At 39.7% G+C, this 21968-nt stretch overlaps 1 protein-coding gene across 3 annotated transcripts in view; it reads left to right on the top strand.

The window, feature by feature from the left end:
• Nucleotides 1-21968, top strand: part of slim (scruin like at the midline) — a 48558-nt gene that overhangs the window by 13671 nt on the left and 12919 nt on the right. For all 3 annotated transcript variants that reach the window (XM_070101028.1, XM_070101031.1, XM_070101030.1), the window contains 3 exons: nucleotides 7275-7355; nucleotides 15018-15169; nucleotides 20738-20940. In XM_070101028.1, the coding sequence (XP_069957129.1) occupies nucleotides 7275-7355; nucleotides 15018-15169; nucleotides 20738-20940 (436 nt within the window). The remainder of the gene's footprint in view (nucleotides 1-7274; nucleotides 7356-15017; nucleotides 15170-20737; nucleotides 20941-21968) is intronic.

Genomic DNA, 21968 nt, shown 5'->3' with positions numbered 1-21968 from the left:
GTGAGGCACCAGCAGTGGCCCATGCTGCCACCCACGCCGCTGCCTCAGCTGATCTACAACAAAGGCCACCATCCCCCACCCACCCACCACACCAGCCTCCACAACCACAACCTCCACAACCACAACCACCTGTCATTGTCCAGTACCCACCAGCTGACTGCACCTGGGATTGGCAGGAAGCTGTCAAATCCCCACCAGTTTGATGACAGCCCAAGTGGAATACAGCCATGTTGTACACTGGGAAACAATGCCACTGAACTGGAATGTTTCCAGTTATTCTTGACAAACCCCTGATGGAAAGTATTGTCATGGAAAGCAACACATACTACGAGTACACCATGACAAACACAATACTTTCACCAAAATCACGTCTACACCAGTGGAAGGAGACAACTGTGGCTGAGATGTATCTTTTCTTTGCCACAATAATGCTTATGCCACATGTGTATAAGCACAGTGTGAAATCATACTGGTCAACAGACCGCATGATTGCAACCCCAGGTTTCAGTGATATAATGCCAGTGAATCGATTTGTGCTACTGTTACGTTTGCTTCACTTCTCGGACAAAACCATGCCTGACAGAAACAACAGGTTATATAAGATTAGGCATGTGTTTGTGTATCTGAAAGAGAAATTCAATATGTATTTTTATCCCTTCAGGAAGCTTGTAATTGACGAGTCTTTGATTCTGTTCAAAGGAAGACTCTTTCAAGCAGTACATACCAAGCAAGAGGAAACGCTTTGGTATAAAGTTGCTTGTGCGTTGTGATTGTTACAGTGGTCTGGTATTGGATATTATTGTGTACACTGGAAGTTATACATTGCAAAATACCAGGAAGTTATTGGACATCTCTGGTGATGTGGTTTGAACAATGATAGAACCATACCTTGGTAAGGGGCATATGTTATATACTGACAACTGGTACACAAGCCCCGCACTCAGTGATTTTTTGCGAGTGAACATGACAGATGTGTGTGGCACAGTGCGTGCAAATCGGAAACATATGCCCAGGTTTGACACTGGCACTCGTAGAGGTGAGGTGCAGGCGTTTGCTGCCAATGACATCATGGCATTTTGGTGGCATGACAAACGAGATGTCACACTGTTGTCATCAGTTCACCCTAATGAAATGGCAGACACTGGCAGGCAGCATAGAGAAAGCAATGAACCCATTCTAAAACCTGCAGCTGTGATGGACTACACCCTCAATATGCATTCAGTGGACAAATGTGACATGCAGATTGGGTTTGCTGATTGTGTTCGCAAGAGCTATAAGTGGTACATAAAACTCTTTTTCCATCTTCTGGACATTTCCATGCTGAATGCTTATAATATGTATAAGATGAGGACCAGAAACAAACCACCATATGGCAAATTCTGTTTGTCTGTCATCAGACAAATAGTATTCAAGTACCAAGGAACAACACTTGCAATAGACCGCCCACCAAATTTTCAACAACTTCCTTCTCGTTTGAAGCATGGTGATCACTTCGTGGTAAAACTGCCTGCTCCTGCTTTCAAGAAAAAGGCTCAGAAGAGGTGTTATGTCTGTGCACATACAAAAAAACACCCACAACAACGCAGAGACACTCGTTTTGTGTGTGAGGAGTGTAAAACACCACTGTGCATGACACCACGTTTCAAAGACTTCCACAGGCTGCAGAACTTCTAGAAACATTCCCTGTGACTGTATATGTGTATATAAAATATAGAAAAATAGTATTAAACAACTTTTCATATCGTTTGTTTGTGTAAGATAAGATAAGGTAAGATTTCATTCGGATTTTTAACCCCGGAGGGTTAGCCACCCAGGATAACCCAAGAAAGTCAGTGCGTCATCGAGGACTGTCTAACTTATTTCCATTGGGGTCCTTAATCTTGTCCCCCAGGATGCGACCCACACCAGTCGACTAACACCCAGGTACCTATTTGCTGCTAGGTGAACATAACAACAGGTGTAAGGAAACGTGTCGAAATGTTTCCACCCGCCGGGAATCGAACCCGGGCCCTCCATGTGTGAAGCGGGAGCTTTAGCCACTAGGCCATATTTTCTGTAAACAAAACAATGACAACAGTGTTTATGCCGTTATTGTGTAGTATTGAAAGAGAAATAACTTACAAAATACTGATCATATTGGTCTCACCGGGTGACGGCAGTCGGCGATGTTACCACATGATGCGCATTTTCTGTCAACTTAACACCTCCATACCTTGGTAAGTATTGATGGTAAAAATTTTTTGTTTAGCCTATAATGTTTAGAAAAAAAAAAATTCATAAGAATTTTTTTTTTTTTTTAAATTTGGCCGACCCAGAGAACAAGTCTCTGACAGGGCCTGTCGACCCTGAAAGGGTTAATAGGTCTGATTTAATTATTGGGATGCTGTAAACCAATCATTCCTGGTTATATTTTATTATCCATGAAATAGAATAAATATTCTGTTTTTGTGTGATTCTGAATTCAAACTGGAAGGCAAGTTCAATATAGGAGAGGCCTGGGGATGTGATTAATAAACAAATGAAATGTTTTAGTGCCAGAAATGTCCAGATTGTTTATTTTGTACTCTATTTTTAAATTGTTCTCTTTTTAATTTTGAGTAAAATTGGCCAAATTACTGACTTAGAGTGCACCTAGTACAGTAGTTGTAATTGCTGACTGGGCAGTTTCTTATGCTTAAGCTATAAAAGGGAAGGTATGCTAGTGAAGTAGCTAAGAATTTGGTTGAATGGAGTATTTAAAATAGAACTCAAAGCAAAATCGCTGATGAATAAATTGCACCCAGATCACTAAATTTTCGCCTGCGTAATTCCATAAGTTGTCCATCAAATTTTGTAATTTTGGAGTTAGTGGAACCCTGAGTTTTGTCCTTTATCTGTTCAAGAGCTAGGACTAAAGTCGAAATGTCCTAAAGGCACACGGAATAGGAGGAGCAGTTTTTTCCTGGGTATAGGCATGGTTGACAAATAGGCAGCAGAGAGTTTGCATAAATGGGGAGAAATCAGAATGGGGGCACGTCACAAGCGGTTTTCCGCAGGGGTCAGTGTTGGGCCCCTTGTTCACAATTTACATAAACGGCATAGATGAGGGAATAAATAGCAACATAAGCAAATTTGCTGATGACACCAAAATAGGCCGTCCAATTCATTCTAATGAGGACATTAGAGCACTCTAGGATGATTTGAATAGACTGATGCAATGGTCGGAGAAGTGGCAGATGCAGTTTAATATAGACAAATGCAAAGTTCTACATGTTGGAAAGGATAATAACCATGCCACATTTAAACTAAATAATGTAGATCTTAATATTACTGATTGCAAAAAGGATTTAGGAGTTCTGGTTAGCAGTAACCTGAAACCAAGACAACAGTGCATAAGCATTTGCAATAAAGCTAACAGAATCCTTGCTTCATATCAAGAAGCATAAATAATAGAAATCCTCAAGTTGTTCTTTAACTCTATATATCCTTGGTTAGGCCTCATTTAGATTATGCTGCACAGTTCTGGTCATCGTATTACAGATTGAACATAAATGCACTGGAAAACATACAGAGGAGGATGACAAAGTTGATCCCATGTATCAGAAATCTTTCCTACGAGGATAGGCTGAGGGCCCTGAATCTTCACTCTCTAGAACGGCATAGAATTAGGGGGGATATGGTTGAGGTGTATAAATGGAAAACAGGAATGAATAAAGGGGATGTATATAGCATGCTAAAAATATCTAGCCTCGGCAGGACTCACTGCAGTGGTTTTAAGCTGGAAAAATTCAAATTCAAGAAGGATATAGGAAAGCACTGGTTTGGAAATAGAGTTATGGATGAGTAGAACAAACTCCAGAGTACTGTTATAGAAGCTAAGATGTTGTATAGTTTTAAACATAGGTTAGATAAATACATGAGTGAGTGTGGGTGGGTGAGAGTTGGACCTGACTGGCTGGTGCTACTGGGTCAGATGTCATGCCCCTTCCTTAAGTGGAGGTGACCTGACTGGGTGGACCATTGGTCTAAGCTGGGGCTTGACATGGACCTGCCCCGTATGGGCCAGTAGGCCTGCTGCAGTGTTCCTTCTTTCTTATGTTCTTAAAGTCAAAGCAATATTTCCCATAAGAAATAATGTAAATCCAAATAACCCCTTGACTGTCGCAACCCCAAATCCTGAGGTGTCTCATGGTGTCGCAAAATTTAAAAAAAAAAAATATTTTTTCTTATGAAATGATGGAGAATCTTTTCCCGATTGTAATGACACCAAAAGAATGAAATTTGATGGAAAACTGATGGAATTACGCTCTCGTGAAGTTAGCGACCTTGGCGATATTTATGAATCAGTGATTTTGCCCACTTTGAGCCCCATTTTCGGCTAATTCCATTGTTCCAGTCGATCAAACTGATAGTTATTTCTTTAGAACTCCATTTTTTCTATCGATTGAGTACAAGAAACTGCTCATTTACCGATTTCAACTACCCAATAACGTGGTCAGAAATTTGCAATTTTGCCAAATTCACGAAAATTAAAAAATATGACAATTTCAAAATAGGGTCCAGAATAAATAATGCAGACATTCCTGGCTCTAAAATAACATTTTCTTTGTTCATCAGTCATGTCTCCAGGCCCCTCTGATATTACTCTTGCTTTCTATTTTGAATTTTTATTCAAACAAAAAATAGAAGATTTACTGTTATGCAGACTACTGCAATATTGTAATAATTGTATAAATAATGTCAACCCATTCATGACTGCATATTAGAATGGCTACTTGGACATTTATTGGAAAATGACATCATTTGTTTACTTTTGAACATCGGCAAAAATCAAACATTTCCCCTACTTTGAGCTCCATTTCAAAGTTCTTTTCATAGTAAAACTAATCAACATCTCCTCTATTTCTATAATATGTTGTCCATTCTATCAAAAGAGACCAAGAAAACGAGAATACAACCATAAATACTATACAAAAATAGACCACAAAGTCGGCGTTTTAATTAAAAAAAAGGTCGGATTTTTTTTTCTCATTATGCACTGCGTGCTGCAGGATTTTTTTATATGGTGCACACTGACCATACAGACCCATTCTCTCACATGTGGGCCTACCAGCTTTCTCCTGCTTGATTTGAAGCTGCTAGAATTTGAGTATATATACGTCAAAAATGGTGGCTCCTAAAACGTATATATACGACCAAAACAGTCAAAGGGTTAATCTGTTCCAGACCCACAAAAATATTCACAAAAAATACATTTCTTAAAGAATAACTATAGCTTTACATAAACACAACACAGATAAATACATATAGTACTTAAATTAGTAATACATTAGATAAATTAACATTTAAATGAACATTTAAAATAACATTTACTTACCTTTATTGAAGACTTTTGCTGGCATCTGGAAGATAGGGAGGAGGAGTGAGGGAGCATTTATTGTTTGGAAGGGGAATCCCCTTCCATAAAGACTTTAGGTAACAAGTCCTTATCTGGGGTTACTTCCCTTCTTTGTCTTTTAATGCCACTAGGACCAGCTTGAGAGTCACTGGACCCCTGTCACACAAAATAACTGCCCAGAGTCCTCTGTTTCTGGCACCTCTCTAACATTCCCTGAAATGGGACATGGTTCTGTCACTGAACTTGTTGCAGAGATGGCTAGTGTAAGCTTGCTCAGGGTGGTATTTTTCCACAAAACTTTGCAACCTATTCCACATTCCACACATGTCCCTAATCACTGAAGAAGGCACCTCCTCCACTCCCTCTTCCTCCTCCTCCTCTGAAGCAAGTTCCTGATCTGTGGTCTGATGCTTATCCAGATGAAGCTCTTGCAGCTCTTCAGTGGTTAGCTGTTCCCTGTGGTCCTCCACCAACTCTTCCACATCCTCGCCACTCGCCTCCAACCCCATGGACCTTCCCAATGCCACAATACCTTGCACAACAGGGAGAGGGTTGGCACACCACTCTCGTATTTTTGTACTACAGTGGACCCCCCGCTTTACGATCAGCTTCCAGTGCGACCAATTATGTAAGTGTATTTATGTAAGTGCTTTTGTACGTGTATTTTTGGGGGTCTGAAACGGACTAATCTAATTCACAGTATTCCTTATGGGAACAAATTCGTTCGGTAACGGCACATGAACATACTTCTGGAATGAAATTATATCGTAAGGCGGGGGTCCACTGTATTTCTTTCTTCACTTCTCTGGTGTTTCTTACTTTACCAAAGGGATGCCACTAGGAAGTTTCTTTAGGCCCTTGGTGACTTATTTCACAGTTGCACTCAATATACAAGCAAACACAATGAATTAATTGTGAAATGTTTGGATGAGAGTGCAGGGTAATGTTCACTCTAAGATAAACAAGCAGCCAGACTTATTCACGACCCCTGCGTGGGGAGGTGCACAGGCATGGGCAGGCGGACAGATTTGGTACGCGAGACGAAACACTGGCACAGTGCGAAACTCGGGACAAAATTTAGCCGAAAAACCAGTTCTAAACTTGAAGCGTACAATACTAAGGGCGGACGAAACTCAGGGTGCCACTGTATTACCTTCACAAAAAGATTATCTATCATTTCAAATTTTTTTGGAAGCTGACACTGGGAGCAATTTTAATTTTGGGGGTCTGGATATTGAAAAGGTTAAAGCTGTGTATGGATCCCACCTCTACTACTTCACTCTCCAGATTGTTCCACTTCCTGACAACTCGAAGGCTAAAGAAATGCTTCCTAACATCCTTGTGACTCGTCTGAGTTTTCAACTTCCAGTTGTGCCATTTTGTTTGTAATATCCCCATCTTTGAAGCATAGTCCCTGTTCATCTTGTCAATACTTTTCAGTATTTTGTACGTTGTTATAACCCACCTAGTCCTCCTGTCCTCCAGTATCATCAGGTTAAGTTCCCTTACCTTCTCCTCACTGGACATACCCCTTAGTTCTGGGACTAATCTTGTTGCAAACCTCTGCACTTTCTCCAATTTCATGATATGGTGGGCCAGGTTTAGGTTCCATACTGGTGCTTCATACTCTAATATGGGCCTGACATACATGGTGTATGGTGTTGTGAATGACTCCTTACCTAGATGTCAAAACACTTTTCTTAGATTTGCCAGACGTGCATATCAGAGAAAAGTGTGTGGGTGTGTATGTGTATGTTTCTTTTATTTGTCTCTTATTTTGATTGTATTTCATGGTACTGTATAAAGATAAAATAAAAATAACTTTACAGATATTGATGTAATTTTCTTCTATTTAATGCACTGTAATAAATATATTAATTTTCACTATGCTTTTCAGTTGTATATGTGTCATCTACCTACTGGTAAATGGCAGAAAGTCCTCACATATGGAAAAAAGCCTGATCCTATGTATGGGCAGGTAGGTTTACTTTATCCTTAAGCTTATTTTATGTTCTGTACCATTAATAGCTTTTCAGCCAGTGTTGGAGAAATTTCTTCTTGGTTTCAAAAATTGATAGAATGCTGATAGTTATAATAATATTTTTATTTACTACAAGTACATGTACATGTTATACAGGCCTAGCTGACATCAGTGACATACTACTATATAGAAAGCATCTTGTTATGCAGAGCATTTCGTGAAAACTAGGCCAGTTTAGTCCTAGGATGTGACCCAGACCAGCCAACTAACACCCAAGTATCCATTTTACTGATGGGTGAACATAGACAACCAGTGTAAAGAAACATGCCCAATGTTTCTACCCTCACTGGAATCAAACCCAGACACTCACCGTGTGAAGCGAGAGCTTTAGTCACAAGGCCACAGAGCAAGCAAATTACCTGCACTTATGCAAAGCTGCTGTTCAATTTCCATAAAAAGACTTGGAAGATGATAGAAAGGGAAAGATTTCTATCGTGTACTGGTAACTGTACAGGTAATAAAAATTGTAGCCATATGTATTTGTAGTAGCAGGTTGGTAGACAGCAACCACCAGGGAGGTACTACCGTCCTGCCAAGTGAGTGTAAAACAATAGCCCGTAATTGTTTTACATGATGGTAGGATTGCTGGTGTGTTTTCTTTCTGTCTCATAAACATGCAAGATTTCAGGTACGTCTACTTCTACTTAGGTCACACTACACATACTTGTACACATTTATGTATACACACTCATCTGAGTTTTCTTTGATTTTATCTTAATAGTTCCTGTCCTTATTCCTTTTCCTTTTATATCCATGGGGAAGTGGAATAAGAATCTTTCCTCCATAAGCCGTGTGTGTTGTAAAAGTCAACTAAAATACCAGGAACAATGGGCTAGTAACCTCTTTTAATGTGTAGCCTACTAAAACGAAAAAGAAGAAAACCATCAAAGTGGGATGTTTGAATGTGCATGGATGTTGTGCGAATGATAAGAAAGAGATGATTGTGGATGTTATGAATGAGAAGAAGCTGGATGTCCTGGCTTTAAGTGAAACAAAGCTGAAAGGGGTGGGAGAGTTTAAGTGGGGAGCAATAAATGGGATTAGGTCAGGGGTTTCATATAGAGTTAGAGCTAAAGAAGGAGTAGCAGTAATGTTGAAGGATAAGTTATGGTAGGAAAAGAGGGAACATAAATGTATAAATTCAAGGATTATATGGAGTAAAATAAGGGTTGGATGTGAAAAGTGGATTATAGTAAGAATTTATGCACCTGGAGAAGAGAGAAGTGTAAAGAGAGATTTTGGGAAATGCTGAGTGAGTGCATAGGGAGATTTGAACCAAGTGTGAGAGTACTTGTGGTTGGGGATTTCAGTGCTAAAGTGGATAAAAATGTTGTGGAGAGAGTAGTGGGTAAATGTGTGGTGCCAGGGGTACATGAAAATGGGGACCCTTTAATTAAACTGTGTGTAGAAAGAGGTTTAGTAATAAGGAATACATTTTTATGAAAAAGATGATAAATAAGTATACAGGGTATGATATAGCATGTAATGAAAGTATTGGTGGATAAAAAGTTGATGGGTAGTCTTCAAGATGTACATGTTTATAGAGGGGCAACAGATATATCGGATCATTATTTAGTTGTAGATACAATTAGAGTAAGAGATAGATGGGACAGAAGGAAAATGGCAACAACAAGGAAGAGAGAGGTGAAAGTGTGTAAACTAAGGGAGGAAGAAGTGTGGGTGAGATTTAAGCAACTATTGGCAGAAAGGTGGGCTAGTGCAAGTATGAGTAGTGGGGGGGGGGGGCAGAAGAGGATTGGAGTAGTTTGAAAAATGCAGTATTAGAATGTGGGGCAGAAGTTTGCAGCTATAGGAGGGTGGGTGCAGGAGGAAAGAGGAGTGATTGGTGGAATGAAGTAATGGGTGTGATAACAGAGAAAAACATAGCTTATGAGAGATTTTTACAAAGCAGAAGTGTTATAAGAAGAGCAGAGTATATGGAGAGTAAAAGAAAGGTGAAGAGAGTGGTGAGAGAGTGCAAAAGAAGAGCAGATGATAGAGTGGGAGAGGCAATGTCAAGAAATTTTGAGGAAAATAAGAAAAAAATTTATAGTGAGATAAACAAGTTAAGAAAGATTAGGGAATGAATGGATTTGTTAGTTAAAAACAGAGTAGGGGAGTTAGTAGATGGGGAGCTGGAGGTATTGGGTAGATGGTAGGTATATTATGAAGAACTTTTAAATGTCGATGAAGGAAGGCAGTAATTTCATGCACTGTTCAGGGAGGTATAATATCTTTTAGGAGTGAAGAAGAGAAGGATGTTAGTGTGGGGAAGGTGCATGACGCATTATGTAGAATGAAAGGGGGTAAAATAGCTGGAACTGCCGGGATCATGACAGAAATGTTAAAAGCAGGAGGGGGGGATATAGTGTTGGAGTGGTTGGTATTTTTATTTAATAAGTGTATGAAAGAGGGGAAGGTACCTAGGGATTGGCAGAGAGCTTGTATAGTTCCTTTATATAAAGGGAAAGGGGACAAAAGAGATTGTAAAAATTATAGGGGAATAAGTTTACTGAGTATACCAGGAAAAGTGTACGGTAGGGTTATTATTGAAAGAATTAGAGGTAAGACAGTGAGTAGGATTTCAGATGAGCAAGGAGGCTTTAGAGTGGGTAGAGGATGAAGCATATATGTGAATAGTATTTAGATAAAGGTAGGGAAGTTTTCATTGCGCTTAAGGATTTAGAAAAGGCATATGATAGAGTGGATAGGGGAGCAATGTGGCAGATGTTGCAAGTATATGGAATAGGTGGTAAGTTACTAAATGCTGTAAAGAGTTTTTATGAGGATAGTGAGGCTCAGGTTAGGGTGTGTAGAAGAGAGGGAGACTACTTCCCGGTAAAAGTAGGTCTTAGACAGGGATGTATAATGTCACCATGGTTGTTTAATATATTTATAGATGGGGTTGTAAAAGAAGTAAATGCTAGGGTATTGGAAAGAGGGGTGGGATTAAATTATGGGGAATCAAATACAAAATGGCAGCTGACACAGTTACTTTTTGCTGATAATGTGCTTATGGGAAATTCTAAAGAAAAGTTGCAAAGGTTAGTGGACGAGTTTGGGAGGGTGCGTAAAGGTAGAAAGTTGAAAGTGAACATAGATAATTGTAAGGTGATGAGGGTATCAAATGATTTAGATAAAGAAAAATTGGATATCACATTGGAAAGAGGAAGTATGGAAGAAGTGAATATTTTCAGATATTTGGGAGTTGACGTGTCAGCGGATGGGTTTATGAAGGATGAGGTTAACCATAGAATTATGAAGGAAAAAAGGTGAGTGCTGCATTGAGATATATGTTGAGACAAAAAACATTATCTACGGAGGCAAAGAAGGGAATGTATAAAAGTATAGTAATACCAACTCTCTTATATGGGTGTGAAGCTTGGGTTGTAAATTCTGCAGTGAGGAGGCAGTTGGAGGCAGTGGAGATGTCCTGTCTAAGGGCAATGTGTGGTGTAAATATTATGCAGAAAATTCGGAGTGTGGAAATTAGGAGAAGGTGTGGAGTTAATAAAAGTATTAGTCAGAGGGCTGAAGAGGGGTTTTTGAGGGGGTTTGGTCATTTAGAGACAATGGATCAAAGTAGAATGACATGGAGAGCGTATAAATCTGTAGGGGAAGGAAGGTGGGGTAGGGGTCATCCTCGAAGAGGTTGGAGGGAGGGGGTAAAGGAGGTTTTGTGGGCGAGGGGCTTGGACTTTCAGCAAGCATGCGTGAGCGATTAGATAGGAGTGAATGGAGATGAATGGTTTTTGGGACCTGACAGGCTGTTGGAGTGTGAGCAGGGTAATATTTAGTGAAGGGATTCAGGGAAACTGGTTATTTTTATATAGCCGGAAATGGGACGTACAATGCCCGCACTTTAAAGGAGGGATTTGGGATATTGGCAGTTTGGAGGGATATGTTATATAACTTTTTGTATATGCTTCTTAACTGATGTATCTGGGTGCCTCTGCAAAAACAGTGATTATGTATGAGTGAGGTGAAAGTGTTGAATGATGATGAAAGTATTTTCTTTTTTTTTGGGGTGGGGGGGATTTTGTTTTTGGGTCAACATACCTCAGTGGGAGATGGCCGACTTGTTAAAAAAAAAAATGTATTTGAGAGGAGGTAATCCCATTGTAGTTGAGCAGAAAAAACAAAAATAAAAATTTTACACTTAATGGTAAAAGTACCAAATTTGGTACACTTGTAGACACTTTTAATGTAAACAGATCTTGATATCAATTGAGCCATCACCAGACTTGTCCTGGTAAGCTATGGTGGCTATTATGAAAGATGTTGATTTCTTTTTACTATATATACCTACTCAACTGGGGAGGATTGCCTGATGATAATACAGTAGATGTTATTGTCCAGAGGGACCTGGGGAATAGCTACTCACATAAATTTGTTGAAAATAAGAAAAAGTTTTGGAGTGAGATTAACAAGTTAAGGAAGCCTAGAGAACAAATGGATTTGTCAGTTAAAAATAGGAGAGGAGAGTTATTAAATGGAGAGTTAGAGGTATTGGGAAGATGGAAGGAATATTTTGAGGAATTGTTAAATGTTGATGAAGATAGGGAAGCTGTGATTTTGTGTATAGGGCAAGGAGGAATAACATCTTGTAGGAGTGAGGAAGAGCCAGTTGTGAGTGTGGGGGAAGTTCGTGAGGCAGTAGGTAAAATGAAAGGGGGTAAGGCAGCCGGGATTGATGGGATAAAGATAAAAATGTTAAAAGCAGGTGGGGATATAGTTTTGGAGTGGTTGGTGCAATTATTTAATAAATGTATGGAAGAGGGTAAGGTACCTAGGGATTGGCAGAGAGCATGCATAGTTCCTTTGTATAAAGGCAAAGGGGACAAAAGAGAGTGCAAAAATTATAGGGGGATAAGTCTGTTGAGTATACCTGGTAAAATGTATGGTAGAGTTATTATTGAAAGAATTAAGAGTAAGACGGAGAATAGGATAGCAGATGAACAAGGAAGCTTTAGGAAAGGTAGGGGATGTGTGGACCAGGTGTTTACAGTGAAACATATAAGTGAACAGTATTTAGATAAGGCTAAAGAGGTTTTTGTGGCATTTATGGATTTGGAAAAGGCGTATGACAGGGTGGATAGGGGGGCAATGTGGCAGGTGTATGGTGTAGGAGGTAGGTTACTGAAAGCAGTGAAGAGTTTTTACGAGGATAGTGAGGCTCAAGTTAGAGTATGTAGGAAAGAGGGAAATTATTTCCCAGTAAAAGTAGGCCTTAGACAAGGATATGTGATGTCCCCGTGGTTGTTTAATATATTTATAGATGGGGTTGTAAGAGAAGTAAATGCGAGGGTCTTGGCAAGAGGCGTGGAGTTAAAAGATAAAGAATCACACATAAAGTGGGAGTTGTCACAGTTGCTCTTTGCTGATGACGCTTTGCTCTTGGGAGATTCTGAAGAGAAGTTGCAGATTGTGGTGGATGAATTTGGTAGGGTATGCAAAAGAAGAAAATTAAAAGTGAATACAGGAAAGAGTAAGGTTATGAGGATAACAAAAAGATTAGGTGATGAAAGACTGGATATCAGATTGGAGGGAGAGAGTATGGAGGAGGTGAATGTATTCAAATATTTGAGAGTGGACGTGTCAGCGGATGGGTCTATGAAAGATGAGGTGAATCATAGAATTGATGAGGGGAAAAGGGTGAGCGGTGCACTTAGGAGTCTGTGGAGACAAAGAACTTTGTCCTTGAAGGCAAAGAGGGGAATGTATGAGAGTATAGTTTTACCAACACTCTTATATGGGTGTGAAGCATGGGTGATGAATGTTGCAGCGAGGAGAAGGCTGGAGGCAGTGGAGATGTCATGTCTGAGGGCAATGTGTGGTGTGAATATAATGCAGAGAATTCGTAGTTTGGAAGTTAGGAGGAGGTGCGGGATTACCAAAACTGTTGTCCAGAGGGCTGAGGAAGGGTTGTTGAGGCAGTTCGGACATGTAGAGAGAATGGAGCGAAACAGAATGACTTCAAGAGTGTATCAGTCTGTAGTGGAAGGAAGGCGGGGTAGGGGTTGGCCTAGGAAAGGTTGGAGGGAGAGGGTAAAGGAGGTTTTGTGTGCAAGGGGCTTGGACTTCCAGCAGGCATGCTTGAGCATGTTTGATAGGAGTGAATGGAGACAAATGGTTTTTAATACTTGACGTGCTGTTGGAGTGTGAGCAAAGTAACATTTATGAAGGGATTCAGGGAAACCGGCAGGCCAGACTTGAGTCCTGGAGATGGGAAGTACAGTGCCTGCACTCTGAAGGAGGGGTGTTAATGTTGCAGTTTAAAAACTGTAGTGTAAAGCACCCTTCTGGCAAGACAGTGATGGAGTGAAGGATGGTGAAAGTTTTCCTTTTTCGGGCCACCCTGCCTTGGTGGGAATCGGCCAGTGTGATAATAATAAAAAAAAAAATAAAAATAAATTTGTCTGATTTTACCAATTTATGCAGTTTTTAGGCAGGAGGTACCATTGAAAGTATAAATACAGTAATTGTACAGAACACTGACTGGGGGTGTGATGGTGTGTGGTTGTTGCTGGATTGTTCTGATAAATTTGCCGATAAATGGGACACGTGCAACATTTGGGTATCTTTATTCTGGAGACATTTTGCCAGGCAGTGGTTTCTTCACTCCATGGTGAGAAGAGTGGAAGATTAGGAGGAGTTTGAGGTAATCAGTCCCTCAGTCTTGAGTTGATGTGTTCAGTCAAGATTAATGAACTGAATACTACATCAAGCCGAAGCTAAGGGGCTGATTACCTCAAACTCCTTGTCTTCCTTTGTTCTCTGCATGGACTGAAGATGCCATTGGCCGGTGAAACATTTCCAGAATAAAGATACCAAAATGTTACACAAGTGTCTCTTTTATCAACTTGTCGGTTTTCTAAGCCATTTATTCAAAGTAATTTTTTTTCTTAGTGGTGGGGGTAGTAATGGTGCTGGTAGGGAAGTATGACATCAATATGCTTTTTCTAAACAATGGATCTATCTGGTGAGTAAATATTTTTTTTAAATTTCATCATAAAAATGAATAGTAATTAGATTGGTAATATTTTCTTCTTGGTCCCTATCACAAGTTATAATATGGGCTTCTGATGGAAAAATGCAGTTCCCATTAATGTAATTTTTAACAAACTATTCCTCAGATCCCAATGTAGGTCATTAAGTGGAGGTTCACTGTACCATTTGGTGGACAGAGAGGGAAATTAAGTTAGTAGTTGAAGCTTGTAGGAGAAAAAGGGAAAAAGGTGGAGAGAGATGCATCCAGGAAATAGAGAGAGGAAATATTTTTCTTATACTTTCAACTTGTGAATTTATATTATATTTCTCGTTTTTTATAAGTGCTGCATTGTTTTATTATTCGTGCAAATTCTCAAACCATGATACCAGGAATCTGTCCATCAGAACTGTGACTGAATGAACCTCTTAAGGTTCAAGAGAAGCAAAAGAACAGTGTCTGATTAAAGTTTGAAAAGAATTAGTTTTGATGTACCTATGAGTCATAGCAAGTAACATGTTGAATAACTAATTGTATAGCAGTTGTAGCAAAATATAGATTGAATGCCAAGAAAAAAAAAAGACGTGATTAACACAATCATCATCTTTCAGGCTGTGTGTCTTAGTGAAGATAAATTGTACGTTGTGGGTGGTACCACTGGTTTCCAATACAGTATTGATGTACACTGCCTAGACCTTAACCAAAGAGTATGGGAACACCTCTCCCCTCGTGTTACAAGCCCAAATGCCAATCCAGAGGAGAGGTGAGGATTTAATAAAACTACTGCATGCCTTTAAATCTTTCATGCAGTGAATGTTTGGAGACCAGACTGAAGGACAGGAGTATGAAGAAGTGATTATGGTTAGAAATTTTGTCAATATGCTGATTACATTCCTCTCTTACTGCTCTTTCTTTGAAGGGGATGACCTTAATTTTAGTGAAAGGTCCCTGATCCAGGGCATTGGAGCTACCCTTTCCTTACCTCAAACCTGATTATTGTACCTTCAGTTCCTGAGACACTGTACTGACCTGATGGATTTAGTGCAGCTCAGTGAATATGATTACTACAGTGATAATAATCCTTTTGCATATCTCAAGTTCATTATCTAATTTCTCAGACTACAATAGCTACTTCATCCTTCGTTATAGTTATGTTATATAAATTGTCCTAACCTTACGTAAGACTGTGTTCCAATATCTTTTTAAAGTTGGCTTGATTAAGTGTGATGTATCATGCACCCTTGAAGGGAGCAGCCCAGTGTATATGATGCTGCTGAGTGGTTCTTCACCTGTGGAATAAAAGTTACCCTTTCCTTCCTTGGGGCAAACCTGATGGCCTCCCATATCTCAGGAACTCTGTGCTCCTTATGGGTTTAGTGCTGGCTGTTGACTATAATAATCATAATGCTTCCTACATTAAATGGCAGTACTGGTAGTATAATACTGTATATATAATTCCTATATTCTGGTAGCTACAGCTAGAGTAAGAGGTAAATGGGATAAGAGGAAAATGGCAACAACAAGTAAGAGGGAGGTGAAAGTGTATAAACAAAGGGAGGAGGAAGTTCGGGAGAAGTATAAGCAACTATTGGCAGAAAAGTGGGCTGGTGCAGGTATGAGTAGTGGGGGGATTGAAGAGGGTTGGAATAGTTTTAAAAATGCAGTATTAGAATGTGGGGCAGAAGTTTGTGGTTATAGGAGGGTGAGTGCAGGAGGAAAGAGGAGTGATTGGTGGAATGATGAAGTAAAGGGTGTGATAAAAGAGAAAAAGGTAGCTTATGAGAGGTATTTACAAAGCAAAAGTGTTATAAGAAGAGCAGAGTATATGGAGAGTAAAAGAAAGGTGAAGAGAGTGGTGAGAGAGTGCAAAAGAAGAGCAGATGATGGAGTGGGAGAGATACTGTCAAGAAATTTTATGTGAAAATAAGTGAGCGAGTTAAACAAGTTAAGAAAGCCTAGGGAACAAATGGATTTGTCAGTTAAAAACAGAGTAGGGGAGTTAGTAGATGGGGAGATGGAGGTTTTGGGTAGATGGCGAGAATATTTTGAGGAACTTTTAAATGTCGACGGAGAAAGGGAGGCGGTAATTTCATGCACTGGCCAGGGAGGTATACCATGTTTTAGGAGTGAAGAAGAGCAGGATGTAAGTGTGGGGGAGGTGCATGAGGCATTACGTAGAATGAAAGGGGGTAAAGCAGCTGGAACTGACGGGATCATGACAGAAATGTTGAAAGCAGGGCGGGACAGTGTTGGAATGGTTGGTATTTTTGTTTAATAAATGTATAAAAGAGGGGAAGGTACCTAGGGATTGGCAGAGAGCGTGTATAGTCCCTTTATATAAAGGGAAGGGGGACAAAAGAGATTGTAAAAATTATAGAGGAATAAGTTTACTGAGTATACCAGGAAAAGTGTACGGTAGAGTTATTATTGAAAGAATTAGAAGACAGAATGTAGAATTGTGGATGAGCAAGGAGGTTTTAGAGTGGGTAGGGGATGTGTAGATCAAGTGTTTACATTGAAGCATATATGTGAGCAGTATTTAGATAAAGGTAGGGAAGTTTTTATTGCATTTATGGATTTAGAAAAGGCATATGATAGAGTGGATAGGGAAGCAATGTGGCAGATGTTGCAAGTATATGGAATAGGTGGTAAGTTACTAAATGCTGTAAAGAGTTTTTATGAGGATAGTGAGGCTCAGGTTAGGATGTGTAGAAGAGAGGGAGACTATTTCCCAGTACAAGTAGGTCTTAGACAGGGATGTGTAATGTCACGATGGTTGTTTAATATATTTATAGATGGGGTTGTAAAAGAAGTAAATGCTAGGGTGGTATAAACCTTGGTAATTATGGGGAATTAAATACAAAATGGGAAGTGACACAGTTACTTTTTGCTGATGATACTGTGCTTATGGGAGATTCTAAAGAAAAATTGCAAAGGTTAGTGGATGAATTTGGGAGTGTGTGTAAAGGTAGAAAGTTGAAAGTGAACATAGAAAAGAGTAAGGTGATGAGAGTATCAAATGATTTAGATAAAGAAAAATTGGATATCAAATTGGGGAGGAGTAGTATTGAAGAAGTGAATGTTTTCATATATTTGGGAGTTGATGTGTCAGCGGATGGATTTATGAAGGATGAGGTTAATCATAGAATCAAAGTAGAATGACATGGAGAGCGTATAAATCTGTAGGAGAAGGAAGGCGGGGTAGGGGTCATCCTCGAAAAGGTTGGAGGGAGGGGGTAAAGGAGGTGTGTGGGCGAGGGGTTTAGACTTCCAGCAAGCGTGCATGAGCATGTTAGGAGTGAATGGAGACAAATGGTATTTGGGACCTGACGAGCTGTTGGAGTGTGAGCAGGGTAATATGTAGTGAAGGGATTCAGGGAAACTGGTTATTTTATATAACCGGACTCGAGTCCTGGAAATGGGAAGTACAATGCCTGCACTCTAAAGGAGGGGTTAGAGATATTGGCAGTTTGGAGGGATATATTGTGTATTTTTATACATATATACTTCTAAACTGTTGTATTCTGGGCACCTCTGCAAAAACAGTGATTATGTGTGAGTGAGGTGAAAGTATTGAATGATGATGAAAGTATTTTCTTTTTGGGGATTTTCTTAATTTTTGGGTCACCCTGCCTCGGTGGGAGACGGCCGACTTGTTGAAAAAAAAAAATTCTGGTTATTATCCAAAGTTATTTTTTAATATAGCGAACATCTCCAACCGAGGCAGCATGACCCAAAAGAGAAGAAAACTATAAAATTTTCCTCCTTTTACATTTAGTTATTTATACAGGAGAAGGAGTTACTAGCCTCTTGCTCCCAGTATTTTAGTCAACTTTTATGACATGCATGGGTCCAAAAGTTATATCATCAGCATATCAACGGTACACAATACCACCAAGTTGATGAGTAGGACATAGATGCAACTCTTAGGTACAGTAAACCCTCAGTGTAACTGACCTCAATATATCAGACTTTTAAAATAATGGGTAAAATCTATGTAAATTGTACTTTTAATTCCTTTAATTTCAATTAGTATTGTAATATAACTGTAAATTGTGTGTACAGTGCTATTTTAGATGTACAGTCGAGTATTTGAGTGCCTTTACTTGCTATTTCTTAACATTCTAATTTAACGGACACTCGGGCAGTTCCTCAATTAGTTTGTTAAATCGAGAGTTTACCGTATCTTTGTTGTTGAAATGTTTCGCGTGCTCAGCAGGCTTCTTCAGTCAAATACAAGAGATTATAACACTAAGTGGAAGTGGAAAGATAATTTGAGGTGATCAGCCCCTCAGCCTTATAAGTGGTCAGTAAGAGGACCAAGATTGTATACTGGAGTTGGGGGTAAGGTGTAGCAGCTCGATATGTTTTCTCCAACTTTATTGGTAACAACTGTTTAGAATGTCCCAGTCCCAGTCCCAGTAGTCGGCCCCACTCACTTACGTAATCTCCAACTACTACCCCCTCACTTCCAGCTGCACTGTATACATCTCTGGCTTCTTGTCTCTGAAGAACTGACCACCTTTTGTTAAGGATGAGGGACTGATCACCTTAAATTATCTCTTCACTTGTTTTACTGTTTCCAATGTTATAATCTCCTGTATTTGACCAAAGAAGGCTGCTTAGCAGGTGAAACAATTTAACAATAAAAATACCTAGGTATTAATAATTGTTTTTTTTTTTTTTTATTATCACACCGGCCGATTCCCACCAAGGCAGGGTGGCCCGAAAAAGAAAAACTTTCACCATCATTCACTCCATCACTGTCTTGCCAGAAGGGTGCTTTACACTACAGTTTTTAAACTGCAACATTAACACCCCTCCTTCAGAGTGCAGGCACTGTACTTCCCATCTCCAGGACTCAAGTCCGGCCTGCCGGTTTCCCTGAATCCCTTCATAAATGTTACTTTGCTCGCACTCCAACAGCACGTCAAGTATTAAAAACCATTTGTCTCCATTCACTCCTATCAAACACGCTCACGCATGCCTGCTGGAAGTCCAAGCCCCTCGCACACAAAACCTCCTTTACCCCCTCCCTCCAACCCTTCCTAGGCCGACCCCTACCCCGCCTTCCTTCCACTACAGACTGATACACTCTTGAAGTCATTCTGTTTCGCTCCATTCTCTCTACATGTCCGAACCACCTCAACAACCCTTCCTCAGCCCTCTGGACAACAGTTTTGGTAATCCCGCACCTCCTCCTAACTTCCAAACTACGAATTCTCTGCATTATATTCACACCACACATTGCCCTCAGACATGACATCTCCACTGCCTCCAGCCTTCTCCTCGCTGCAACATTCATCACCCACGCTTCACACCCATATAAGAGTGTTGGTAAAACTATACTCTCATACATTCCCCTCTTTGCCTCCAAGGACAAAGTTCTTTGTCTCCACAGACTCCTAAGTGCACCACTCACTCTTTTTCCCTCATCAATTCTATGATTCACCTCATCTTTCATAGACCCATCCGCTGACACGTCCACTCCCAAATATCTGAATACGTTCACCTCCTCCATACTCTCTCCCTCCAATCTGATATTCAATCTTTCATCACCTAATCTTTTTGTTATCCTCATAACCTTACTCTTTCCTGTATTCACCTTTAATTTTCTTCTTTTGCACACCCTACCAAATTCATCCACCAATCTCTGCAACTTCTCTTCAGAATCTCCCAAGAGCACAGTGTCATCAGCAAAGAGCAGCTGTGACAACTCCCACTTTGTGTGTGATTCTTTATCTTTTAACTCCACGCCTCTTGCCAAGACCCTCGCATTTACTTCTCTTACAACCCCATCTATAAATATATTAAACAACCACGGTGACATCACATATCCTTGTCTAAGGCCTACTTTTACTGGGAAAAAATTTCCCTCTTTCCTACATACTCTAACTTGAGCCTCACTATCCTCGTAAAAACTCTTCACTGCTTTCAGTAACCTACCTCCTACACCATACACATAATATACATTGTAAAGTTAAGCACTAAACCTGAAGGGATCATATAGCTACTTGAGTGTTATAACTGTCTTACTCTTCAGAAGTTATACTATTGTCACTTTTCTTCATGGTGCTGTATGTCTAAGCTTACACTTCCATTTATATTTCTCAGGAGAATTTCTTGATTTTTGTTACTTAAGTATAGCTTTAAGATGTATCCACAAAAACCTCACTACCATACTTTCCTTATATTCATAATGTTGTACAGCTATTGCATATTTTGCCAATAAAATTTCTTGTACAGTGTTTACATTACAACTTAACACTAACATTGACAGCACATGTTAATGCTTCTTTGCTGTTAATACATAATGTTTTACTTTATACAGATATCGCCATGAAATAGTAGAGTTTGCCGGAGCGCTGTATGTGTTTGGTGGAGGAAGGTCAGATGCAGCATGTGGCCTGACACACCTACCAACTTTCTTGCTGTCTGAGCGCTTGTGGGTCAACACTCAGACACGACCAGATATTCATAGTGGAACATATCCCCAGCCTAGACGATGTCATGTTGCCAGTAGAATAAATAACTGTAAGAACCTGTCTTTGAGGTAGAATTGGTTTAATAAGATTTTGAAGGCTTTTTCACCAAGGGAGTATGTAAAAGCTGACCGGATGTCATTTGTATTTTATTTAGCTTTACTGTAACCATATACAAATTTACGAACGTTGTTAGAAACCCCTGTAACATGAAGGCATATTTTTGTGCAGAAATTTTATCTGTATATGTACATACTACTAGTGCTCAAGTATTCATAAACCCTTAAATAAAAAATCAGAGATAGATGAAGAATTCTATGATGGTATCTTGTGCCTGTCACAAGTAAAATCATGAGTGTTTGCTAATACGTAGTGAAAAAAAAAACGTGTAAGCAGACAGGAACTCTTCATTAAGTTGGTAGGAAGGCAAAACTGATAGGAATAATCAGAAAGAGAATAAAGAGTGAGAATTAGTAGGTAACAGCTACGGAAAATATAGTATAGCAGTTAATCAAAAGACACAGAACGAGAAAGAGAGGCTGGTACACGAGTGCTCCAAAGAATTCTCGCTGAGCAATGCATTTTTTAGGTAAGAAATGCCATCTAGTGGACATGACCTGCTGTTGCTTAGCAGGAAAGGCAGGAGGCTGGGCTGGCTAGCTGTCAGCAACTAGATTGAATAAAATCTCAGAGTGTACTGTGCTACCAGATTTTGCATGTTGCTTAATTCTTTTGTATTTATGGTGCATAAAATCAAGATTCCTAGGTAGTAGGTTGGTAAACAGCAACCACCCAGGGAGGTACTACCGTCCTGCCAAGTGAGTGTAAAACGAAAGCCTGTATTTATTTTACATGATGGTAGGATTGCTGGTGTCTCTTTTCTGTCTCATAAACATGCAAGATTTCAGGTACGTCTTGCTACTTCTACTTACACTTAGGTCACACTACATATACATGTACAAGCATATATATACACACCCCTCTGGGTTTTTTTCTATTTTCTTTCTAGTTTTTGTTCTTGTTTATTTCCTCTTACCTCCATGGGGAAGTGGAACAGAATTCTTCCTCCGTAAGCCATGC

This window comes from Cherax quadricarinatus, chromosome 75 (genome assembly GCF_038502225.1).
Source record: "Cherax quadricarinatus isolate ZL_2023a chromosome 75, ASM3850222v1, whole genome shotgun sequence".
Taxonomy (NCBI): Eukaryota; Metazoa; Arthropoda; class Malacostraca; order Decapoda; family Parastacidae; genus Cherax; species Cherax quadricarinatus.
Note: the sequence above shows the minus strand (reverse complement) of the source record. Positions and strands in the feature narration are given on the sequence as shown.